This window comes from Felis catus, chromosome A2, assembly GCF_018350175.1.
Source record: "Felis catus isolate Fca126 chromosome A2, F.catus_Fca126_mat1.0, whole genome shotgun sequence".
Taxonomy (NCBI): domain Eukaryota; kingdom Metazoa; phylum Chordata; class Mammalia; order Carnivora; family Felidae; genus Felis; species Felis catus.
Genome location: NC_058369.1, coordinates 109322660 through 109334521, shown reverse-complemented (window position 1 = coordinate 109334521; position 11862 = coordinate 109322660). Strand labels below are relative to the sequence as shown.

The following is an 11862-nucleotide window of genomic DNA, read 5'->3' as shown; positions in this document are numbered from 1 at the left end:
TTTCTGAGCTCCCCAGGTAGTTCCAATTTGCAGACAAATTTGGGATCCGTGGCAGTTTGGGTTAATATTTCATAATAACACTGACCGGCCACCTGTCTTTTTCGAGGTGGAACCAGGAAATCTTACGAGCTTAATCAAAGTCAGAAATCGAGGTCTTTCTGTCCCCTCCTGTGACCTGAATCCAAATATCCTTGAGGGGAGAGGGACTGGGAGGGAGTCCTGACCTCTACAGCCTACGCAAAACTGTTAAGTTTAATGGGACCCGTAGGTTTCTACGGAGGGCTGACACTTCCACCCGAGGCGACCGCTGGGCCCGCCAGAGAAGCGAGGAGGCGCGAAAACGCAGCCCGGCCGGGGGCGCTGGGCTCGTCGCTGAGGCCGCGGACGCCAAAGGAGGAAGCTCGGCAGCTGGAGCGTCCCCTGGGGACACGCAGCGGCCCGGACTCCGTGGCTCCGGTGGGCGCCGTCAGGCCTCCTCTGCCCTCCCCCCCGATCTTCCCGGTGACCCCAGCCGAGCGCCCGAGCGCAGCGGGGCGCTGTGGCCCGGGGCGAACCAGGCCGGCCGGCCAGCCGCGCAGCCCGCCGCCATGGAGCCCAGGCCCGCCGCGCCGCGGCCTCGCTTGTGCGACTCTCTCGGCGCGGACCAGACACCCTCGGCCTCTACGCTGAACGCGGCCCGGGCCGAGGCTCGGCCAGCTGGGCGCCGCGCTCCCGCAGTGGCTGCGGTGTTGCCGGCGGGGGGTAGTGGGGAGCGCATGGGCGTCCCCACCCCGAAGCAGTTCTGTCCCGTCCTGGAGAGGCCGCTCATCAGCTACACGCTGCAGGCCCTGGAGAGGTAATGCGGCGCAAGGCGCACCCCCGGTCCCCGGCCCTGCCTTCCGCTCCTAGTGCGGCCCGCCTAGGGCGGCCCGCGGCACCTGCCCCTCGTGCTGCTTTCGCGCTGGCGCCTTCTCTCGGCGGACTGCGGGGCCGACTCCGCCCGCTCAATCCCTGGCTTGGGCTGCGTCCTCCCCTGCAATTCAGGGACCGGTGGTTCTGATCCTCTAACAGACCTGCACGCAAGAGGGGGCTGCCCCACAGACCCCTTTCGGTGCCCGGGCCGTCGACGTGGTGGTGGGGAGCCCGGCTCCAGGAGCTGGACTAAGGAGAGCATGGGTTGGAACTAAAAAGCATTTAGTTTTGACAGTGGCCCCACTGGGGCCTAATGACAAGCTCTTTCAGTAGTCTTCCTGCCCGTCTGCCTCTTTCTCAATCTCTGTTAATGTTTTGTGCTCTCCGTGCATGCGTGGATTGGAGTTTTACTCACACATTTCACTTCACGGGCCTTTGTTCACTTTATCCATTCATGTACATTAACTGAATATCTCTTAAGATCCTATGTTAATTACGAAGTGCTGAAGGTGGACGGAGGGACAAAACTTAATCCGAGGTGGACGGAGGGACAAAACTTAATCCGAGGCTTTCACCGGTGGATATAGATTTAAGGGTGCGAAATTGTTAAGGCCAATACGTGTGGAATTGGGGCGAGGACTAGAGGCGCAGGAGTGAGATAGAGAGGGGGTTTGTTAATTGTTTTAGCGCATAGTAGTATGATTGAGCGTGGGGTGAGTCTGGAGGGGTAGGAAGCAGGACAGTTGCACAGGTCCCTAGATGAGTTGCTATGGGTTGAAGCCAGTGTGGTGCTGTGATGGGATGTTAAACCTTGAAGTGAGTCCTTTGTGTCTCAAGAAGGATAACATTATTTTAGTATATCCTTTGCAGGTGGCTTTCATGAAGACCAAGCTAATGAGCTGCTGCTAATTCAAGGCTGTTAGCCTATTACCCAGCAAAGCTCTTCTTCCTGTCCCATCATGCTTGCACACACCACAGAAGCCAAAGGGCCCACGTTGTGTTGGATATGGTTATGGAAGCGTGAAGAGTCATAACCATCCTTGATTAGGGTAATCAGGCCAGTGGTCACATCTGAAACTCAAACAAACATGGAAACAGTTCAGGTGCTTTCCCTACTCTTGTAGCCCACCTTTTCTCTGTGTATGAATCATGTAACTACAGTACCACAGTATGTTAGACCCCATGACAACATAACTCCTTTATGTAGGTTATATTAAGGGACACAATGGATTTTGGCCAGCAGAACCTAATTGCTTAATAACTGGGCATAAGGGAATATAGTCTCTTGTACATTGAGTTTTCTTTCCTATGAAGCAAATTAACATCAGCACGTTTGCATCTTCTGGGGTAGACTGAGATAGGTGGTTACTGGAAAAATCTTTTGAAGTAAAAATGTTCTGGGAATGCCTTTTTTAATGGAAGATGAGGAACATGTGTTTTGTATTGCTAACAGCAGTGATAAAATTCTAATAGTAACTAAAGAAACCTCCATTTTGAAATCCATCGGAGATCATTTTTGTCACTATTAAAATGCCTGAAGAACTTAAGGGATGATTGCATTTGTGGTATGTTTCAGGAAATCCTTGGAAATCTTGCATTACAGGGGTTTAGGTATGGGTGCTTCTTAGCCATTTGCTAAAGGAAGGGCATTCTCTTGACTGCTAATAGACTTCCTAGAGCATGGTGTTAAAAAGCCTAGGTTATTTCATCCTCTTGAATTATGCAAGTTCAATTAAGGAAAGGAGATGGAAGCATAAAATGTATGAAATTCTTACGTTTTGCTCTTTGGCAAAATGATGCATACTTACCACATATTAAAGGGGAAGCATCACTCTCAATGCGTCAGATCAGAAAAGATGTAATTGGGTGTCACCACTGTCAATCATCTAGATTATTTTAGGATAGTGTCAGCTCTCCTTGCCCTCTAATTTGATTTCAAAGTTCATTTGTCTCGCAGAAGTTAAGACTTTCTTTTCTCAAGCTTTTTCCATCTCACTAATAGAGAGGTTGTTGTGAGTAATCTTTATTAGTTGATCTTGACTATGAAATTAAAGATACTCACTGACTGAAAAATGACCCTCATAGTTTGATCTGTCCTTTGGAATTCTGAACCGATAAAAAACTGTGGCATACGAGAGACTTCACCTCTGAAGTTTGGTCCACAGCTCTTAAACTGGGATAGGGAAATGTAAAGAAATGTGGCTCGTCTTTGTTTTAGTTAAATACAGGTTTAAATGGCATTATTTTCACTGTTGTATTTATCCACCCAAAGAGACTAAAAACAGTATAGCCACACAAGGGAAAATGAATGTAAGAAGAGCTGGAGTAGATAAAAGATGACAACAAAACATTGGAAGAACAGGATGGTAATCAATCAAACAGTCCCCAAGAAAATGGGAACAGCTGTGGAGAAGCAAGTTGGTTGAAGTCCCCAGATCTTGGAATGTTTCAGCAATCAGAGGTACAGGATGCTTCGGAAGGTGGGGTAGACAGCTCAAAACAAATCGAAATAAAAACAACTGGTTGTAACCTTAAAAAGGAACAGTTAAACTCCTAGCTCACTATCAAAATACTTGAAGCTTATTCTCTGACTCAGCACAGCCAATGGCAGAGTGAAGGTTCCATGGCCATAGAGGAGTTGAGAGGAAGACTGCACTTTGTAGTGATGAGATCCTTAGCTTCTAAGGTCAACTCAGGGGAGTCCCCCCCATTTTTTTTTAATGTTTTAATTTTAATTTTTGAGAGAGCCAACAGGGGAGGGGCAGAGAGAGAGAGAGTGGGAGACACAGAATCCGAAGCAGGTTCCAGGCTCTGAGCTGTCAGCATGGAGCCTGACACCAGCTCAAACTCACTGAGTGGTGAGGTCATGAGCTGAGCTGAAGCCAGATGCTTAACTGACTGAGCCACCTAGGCACGCTGTTTTTTTTTTTTTTTTACTTTTTAAAAACATGGTACATATTAAAGCACCTGTTCTTAAATGACTGAAAAGTTAGAGGGGACCTTCAGAGAGTCTGTATTGTGAGTTGACTGAGACTCAGGATTGTTTTCAATTCAGGTGACATTGGGAAAATATTTTTTTCTAGTTTAGTCAAGTTCTGGTAGGCCATTGAAATATCTTTGTGTGTGTGTGTGTGTGTGTGTGTGTGTGTGTGTGTGTGTGTGTGTGTTGGGAGGCGGAGAGTGCCAGCAGTGGAGGGGGAAGAGAGAACCTTAAGCAGGCTCCGTGCTCAGTGCAGAGCCTAGCACAGACCCCGGGATCATGACCTGAGCTAAAAACAGGAGTCAGATGCTCAACTGACTGGGCCACCCAGGCACCCTGACGTTTCTTAATTATGAAATGACATTCAAAAGACTCTCTGAACCTTCCCAAATCTGGGAGATGTTGGCTATGGCTCTATCTGGACAAAGTCTATCAGTCAGTTGTATGTGCATATATTTCCATTAAACATTGCATGTGTATGTATAAACGTATGTATGTTTATACATGTTTATATGCCACCTCTATTAAGATGATACAGCTGGTCGTTTGGATCTGTGCATTTGGGTTTAAAACAATCAAAACTACTACTTGGTAGGTTGTATTAGGAACAAGAGTCTTTCAGAAGTTGATTAAAAATGTTTCTAGGATTTTGAAACTTTGCTTTTGGCCTTGTAGAGGGAATAGAAGTTTATTAAACCAAAGATTTATAATTTGAAGAGAGCTTTTTTTTTTGCCCCTCAGCATACTAACAAGGAACTGAGATCAAGGGTACTAGCGCCTTATGTAACTATTGATTTATGTATGACCAGAGTTTTTAAAAGAAATATTGCTCTAAGAAAACTTAGGTGGCCATGGTAGTGGTGGAGACATAAAGCCCTGGCAGTTAAGTTGTAAAATACACTTTACAGATCAACTCTGCTCTTTTGCTGTCTAAAAAAATGTGTTCCCAGGTCTTATGTACGAAGTAAAAACCCCTGCCGTTAAGCTTACTTCGGGTTCCAAATATCTAAGGAAAGACACTCATTAAGAATGGTTAATCTGGCTTAGCTGAATAACTAAAATGACAAATACAGTTAAAGTAAGACAAACACTGTCAAATACAAGGCAAACACTGGCCATGCTTCTTCAGATTCATGGTGATGGTGGGCTAGGAGTGGGAGTTCCTCTGCTGATACATTTGAACAAAGTCTGGCACAGCCTTCTGCATAGTTGGAGAAGTTTCTCAAGTTTTCTGCGGTAGAGGACACTGCCTAAAATGACTTGTTCCTCGATAGGGTTCACTGCCCATTGAAACTGTATTATAAACTGGCAGCCAGTATAAATCTCCTCTAGGAAGGAAATGGGTTGTCCCACTAATAAAAAGCATTGCAGACTTTGGATACTAATATATATCCTTATTAATGTGTTGGCATTCTAATTCAGGTTTCACTCTTAGTTTGGCTAATGTAAGTTAGTCAACATAAATGTGATAATGTCAGATGAATTTCAAAGGAAGCTGTTTTGTGGATTTGTATGTGTTGATCTTAAGGAGAGTAGATTTTTGTGGTTAAGTTGGGTTGCTTTCTTGCCACTTGGAAAATTAATGGAAGTCCAGTTTTAGAAACTGAGACTCCATGGTGTGTGTGTGTGTGTGTGTGTTGTGTGCTTTTTTTAAATTGAGGTATAATCGACATATTAGTTTCAGGTGTACAACGTAGTGATTCTGTATTTGTGTATATGTTTTTGTGTTCTATTTACTTTTTAAATCCTTCTTTTTCATCATGATGAATCCCCTTCATCTATTTCAGCCATTCTTCCCTCCCAACTCCCCTCAGGATAATCAGTTGGTTTTGTAGAATTAAGAGTTGTTTTTTGGTTTGTCTCTTTTTTTCCCTTGTTTTGTTAAATTCCACATATGACTAAAGTCATGTGGTGTTTGCCCTTCTCTGACTAACTTATTTCACTGATACTGTCTTGATTTATCCATGTTTTTGCAAATGGAAAGATTACATTCTTCTTTATGGCTAATACTCCACTGCATATATGTACCACTTCTTTATCCATTTGTCAGTTGATGGACACTTGGACTGCTTCCATAGTTTGGCTGCTGTAAATAATGCTGCAATAAACATAGGGGTCCGTGCATACCTTTGAATTAGTGTTTTTGTATTTTTAGGGTAGATACCCAGCTGTGTGATTACTGGATCATAGGGTGGTTCTTTTTTGAATTTGAGGAACTTCCATACTGTTTTCTAGAGTGACTGCACCAGTTTGCTTTTCTACCAACAGTGCATGAGGCTTCTTTTTTTCCTGCGTCCTTGTCAACACTTGATGTTTTTTGTGTTTTTGATTTTAGCCATTCTGACAAGTTTGAGGTGATACCTTATTGTAGTTTTGACTTACATTTCCCTGATGATAAGGGGTGTTGAGCATCTTTACATGTGTCTCTTGGCCATCTGTATGTTTTCCTTGGAGAAATGTGTGTTCATGTCTTACCATTTTTAAATGCATTATTTATTTTTCGGTTGTTGAGTTTTCTAAGTTCTTTTTATATTTTGGATACTCTTTAACAGATGTCATTTGCAAACACTTTGTCCCATTCTGTAGGTTGACTTCTAGTTTTGTTGATTGTTTCCTTCACTGTGCAGAAACTTTTTATTTGGATGTTGTCCAAGTAGTTTATTTTTTGCTCTTCCCTTGCCTCAGAAGATATATCTAGAAAACTGTTGTTATGGTCAGTGTCAGATTACTGCCTTCCCTCTCTTGAAGTGTTTTTTAGGGTTTCGGGACTCACATTTAGGTCTTTAAACCATTTGAATTTACTTTTGTATATTGTGAAAGAAAGTGGTCCGTTTTCATTCTTTTGCATATCTCTGTCCAGTTTTCCCAATACCATTTATCGAAGAGACTGTCTTTTCCCCCTTGTATGTATATTCATTCCTCTTTTGTCAAAGATTAATTGGCCATGTAACTGTGCATTTAATTCTGGGTTTTCTGTTTTATTGATCTATGTGTACTTTTATTCCAGTACTATACTGTGTTATTTTATTTTTAAGATTTTATTTTTTAAAGTCATCTCTATACCCAATATGGGGCTTGAATTTAGAACCCTGTTATCAAGAGTCAAATGCTTTACTGACTGAGCCAGCCAGGTGCCCCTGCACTCTTAATTAGTACCACTGTGTAATATAATTTGAACGCTGGAATTTTGATAACTCCAGTTTTGTTTTTCATTTTCAAGATTGCTTTGGCTATTGGAGGTTTTGTGTGTATGTGTGTGTGTATGTGGTTCTATACTATTTTTAGGATTGTTTATTCAAGTTCTGTGAAAAATGCTGTTGGTATGTTGATAGCAATTGAATTAAATTTGTAGGCGGCATTGGTAATATAGATGTTTTAACGATTTTTTTTTTCTTGGAACCTGTGAGCAAGGAATGTCTTTGCCTTTTTCTGTGTTGTCTTGAATTTCTTTCATCAGTGTTTTATAGTTTTCCGAGTACAGGTCTTTCACATTGAAATTTATTCCTAGGTACCTTATTGTTATGGTATGGTTGTGAATGGGATTTTTGTCTTAATCTCACCTTCTGCTTCGTTATTAGTGTATAGTAATGCAGTAGATTTCTATACATTGATTTTGTGTCCTTGGACTTTACTGAATTCATTGGCCAATTTTAGTAGATTTTTGGTGGGATATTTAGGGTTTTCTATGTGTAGTATGATGTCATCTGCAAATAGTTTTACTCCTTCCTTACCAATTTGAATGCCTCTTATTTCTTTTTGTCTAAAGGCTGTAGCTAGGACTTCTAGTACTACATTGAATAAAAGTGGTGAGTGTGGACATCCCTGTTGCTGATGTTAGGGGGAAAGCTCTTAGTTTTGCCTCATTGAGTATGATGTTTGCTCATACAAGACCTTTATTATGTTGAGATATGTTCCCTCTAGGCCTATTTTGCAGAGATTTTGTTTTTGTTTTTAAATCATGAAGGGATGCTATACTTTGTCAAATGCTTTTTCTATATCTATTGAAATGGTCGTACAGTTTTTATACTTTGTCCTACAGATGTGCCATATCATTTTGATTATTTTGTGGATATTGAACCACTCTTGCATTCCAGGAATAAATCCCACTTGATTATGGTGTATGATCTTTTAAATATATTGTTGGATATGGTTTGCTAATATTATGAGGATTTTGCATCTATATTCATGAGAGATACTGGCCTGTACTCTTTTTTTTGTGGCGTCTGTATCTGGCTTTGGTATCAGAGTGATAATGGCCTCACAGAATGGTTTTGGATGTTTTCCTTCCTCTTGTATTTTTTGAAATAGCTTGAGAAGAATAGATATTAACTCCCCTTTAAATGTTTGGTAGAATTCACCTGTGAAGGCATCTGGTCCTGGAGTTTTATTTTTGGGAAGTTTTTTGACTACTGATTGAATTTCATTGCTGGTGATTGGTGTGTTCAAATTTTCTACTTGATATTAATATTTGATATTGATGAATATTTTCATAATATTCTGTTAAAATTGTATTTCTGTGGTGCTATTTCTCCTTTTCCATAAATTTTTGTTACTTGGGTCATCTATTTGTTAATTTTTTTTAATTTTCTTATTTGAGTCTTGCTAGAGGTTTATCTATTTCTTTGAGTTTTTTCAAAGAATCAACTCCTGGTTTCATTGATCTATTCTATTGCTGTTTTAGTTTTTATATTATTTATTTAAAACAATTTTTAAACATTTATTTATTTTTGAGACAGAGACCGAGCATGAACGGGGGAGGGCCAGAGGGAGGGAGACACAGAATCCGAAACAGGCTCCAGGCTCTGAGCTGTCAGCACAGAGCCCTACGCGGGGCTCGAACTCACGGACCACGAAATCATGACCTGAGTGGAAGTCGGCCGCTTAACCAACTGAGCCACCCAGGTGCCCCTATATTATTTATTTTTATTCAGCATATAGTTGGGTCTTGATTGTTTATTTATCGTGCCACCCTGTGTCTTTTCATTGGAGCACTTAGTCTATTCACATTCAAAGTAAGTACTGATAGATACGTGTTTATTGCCATTTTGTCACTTGTTTAGTAGTTGTTTGTGTATATTTTCTCTGATGCTTCCCTGATTGTATTTCATGATTTTCATGATTTTTTGGCTTTCTTTGGTGATCTATTTCAAACCTTTTCTTGTTATTCTTTGCCTATCTATTACCTGTTTTTGATTGGTAGTTACCATTAGGTTTGTATATAACATCTTCTAGTAAAGCAGTCTATATGACATTGGTGGTCACTTTAGTTTAAGTTCATTCTTCTTCCCATTTTTTAGGTGTATAGCATCATAATGTACATCCTTTTTCTTTAATGAATCCCTTGACTGGTTTTTACAGAAAAGGTTATTTTTACTGCTTGTTTATTTTCATGTTCTCACTTATGATCTTCCTTTCCACCCAAAGGATTCCCTTTAATATTTCTTATAGGACTGCTTTAGTAGTCATGAACTCTGTTTTTGTTTGAGAAACTCTTTTATCTCTCCTTCTATTCTGAGTGATAGCCTTCCTGGATAGGGTATTCTTGGTTGCAGATTTTTTCCCTTTGAGCACCTTGAATATATCCTGCCATTCCCTCTGGCCTGCAAAGTTTTGGTAAAAAATCCCTTGTTAGTATTATGGAGTTCCTTTGATTGTAACTGTCATCTTTTATTGCTTTACTTTTTTTTTTTCCTTTTACTACTTTTTGCCATTTTAATTACTATATGTCTTGGTGTGGACCTCCTTGGGTAGAGATTTTTTTTTTGGGGGTGGGGGGGAAGGATATCTGTGTGTCCTCAATCTGGATATGTTTCCTTTCTCATATTAGGGAAGTTTCAACTATTATTTCTCCAAATAAGTTTCCTGCCCCTCATCTGAGATCCTGTAGTACAGATATTATGCTTGGAGTCACTGAGTTCTCTAAGAATATTCTCAATTTGCATAATTATCTTTACTTTGCTAAGATTGGTTATGTTCCATTAGTCTGTGTTCCAGGTCATTAAATAATTTGTCTGCTTTATGTAGCCTGCTATTTGTTCCATCAAGTATATTTTTAATTTCACTTACTGTGTTCTTGATCTCTGGTTGTTTTTTTGTTTGTTTGTTTTTGTTTTTTTTTACTCTCTGTTAAGTGTCTCACTGATGTCCTCCACTCTTAAGTCCAGTGAGTATCTTTATGATACTTATTTTAAATTCTCTATCAGCCATAATACTTACATCTGTTTTGCTTTGGTCAGATGGTGTGATTTGGTCCTGTTCTTTCATTTGGTAAATGTATTTCTGTCTTCTCATTTTGTTTGACTTAGTGTATCTATTTCTCTCTGTTAAGAGCAAGAGAAGTAGCTGACTTTCCTATGATAACAGCCTTATGAAGAAGAGGTCCTTCAGGGCTCTGTAGTTACCCAGGGCCAGGAGCTTCAGGGAATGTCTTCTATGTGTGTTGTGTCTGCTCTGCTGTTGAGTCTTGCCCTATTGTTCATTCAGTTCAGCTGTCGGCAGAGTCCCTCTCTGCCTGTTGTGGGCAGCAAGGTGTGCAGTGGTCTGCTTGAGAACTGAGACTTGCCCCCACCACTATGTAAACTGAGGACCTACAAAATGCTCAGGTCAGATGTGGGGTTGGCAGTGTTTGTGCTGGTCTTCTGGGGGAGGGCCCAGAGCAGGGCGATGGAGGCAAGAGTGACTGGAAAGGGGTGGATCCATTGAAGCATTTGGGAGTGGCATGGCCTGGTGGAGCTTGGTGAAAGCAAGTTAAGCTATGAGTGTCAGTACTGTGCTGCTTCCCACAGGTAACCATTGTTTATGCTATGGGGCTGGGGAGGGAAATAGCATTTGCCAGCTTCTTTGTTCCTGGAGGTGTCTCCTAGTGGCATCTGTTTGTCCAGGCAGTGTTCTGAGATGAGCAAACTGCTCATCTGGGGGGGAGGGGGCAGTCTACCCCAGGCATTTTTCAAACTGCTGGTTCTACACTGTATCTGCATGGGCTGTTTATCCTGCTATCTCTTTAAGGATGGGGATTCTGCTTCCTAAAGCTTTCTGGGTTTTCCTAGAGCCAAGCCTGGGATTTTTAAAATTCCAGGCTTTAAGTCCTGCTTGTTTTAGGAACTCATGAAATTTGGCCTTCACTCAACTCACTCAAAAGAAAATACTAGAGATTCATTCTCCCAGTTCATGGGCTCCTGGTGTGAAAGTGTGTTTTCTGCCCTTTACTGTGCTGCCAGCTTGAATGGCATGGTCTGTTTTGCTCTCAGACTACATCTCAGCCCTTTGTACCTTTGATGTGACCTTTTCCCTGCCCTTAGTTGTGGAGTTTGTACTACCAGTGTATTGGTCGTTTCCTGGGTTATTTATACTGATATGGTCATTTAGTTGTAACCATGGGGTGAGGTGAGCTTAAGGTCCTCTACTCTACCATCTTCCCAGCTGATAGGTGTATGTGTTGAAGTGTGTGTATGCACTGTTGGCTTATTAGATTTTCTGAGTTAATAGATTGTCTCTAATTTTTGCTTTCTTGTGTACTTGTTCTATCTTACTCTTTCTGAAAACCCTGGAAATTGTATTGAAACAAGATAGAAATATATATGTACATATATAAATGTTAATTTAAATGAGCAATGTTGATTGCTTGAATTGAACTAAAAGTTGGAGTAGGGAAGACAGGAGAAATGTTTAGACAGGAATTGACTGGTTTTAGTGACTAATTGAATTAAGGATTCAGAAAGAAAAAGGTACTTAAGTTACTTTCAGTTGAACATGTTCAAATACAGGAATTGAACTTTAAATAATTTTCTTAATGCATCATTAACGGTCAAATCTGAGTTAAGGGAAACAATAGGCCTACATTATGTATTAAAAATACAATAAGACTGTGTTTGTATGACTAGATGTTTGTGTCAAATTGCCAATGGGAAGGCCCCCATGGGACTCTTTCAAGGAGAGATTAGGACTGGTAGGTTGGACTTCAAGTAGGAAGTCTGGGGTCATGAGACTGATAA

General features: G+C 41.1%; 1 protein-coding gene across 6 annotated transcripts in view; it reads left to right on the top strand.

The window, feature by feature from the left end:
• The first annotated feature begins 339 nt into the window (after positions 1-339).
• Positions 340-11862, top strand: part of CRPPA (CDP-L-ribitol pyrophosphorylase A) — a 670733-nt gene continuing 659210 nt past the window's right edge. For 3 of the 6 annotated variants that reach the window (XM_045052441.1, XM_023250416.2, XM_023250415.2), the window contains exon 1: positions 342-835. In XM_045052441.1, coding sequence (XP_044908376.1) covers positions 588-835 — 248 coding nt within the window. In that variant the 5' untranslated portion in view covers positions 342-587. Of the gene's footprint in view, positions 836-11862 lie in introns of all 6 variants that reach the window. The other 3 variants (XM_045052440.1, XM_045052439.1, XM_045052438.1) reach the window with 3 other exon arrangements.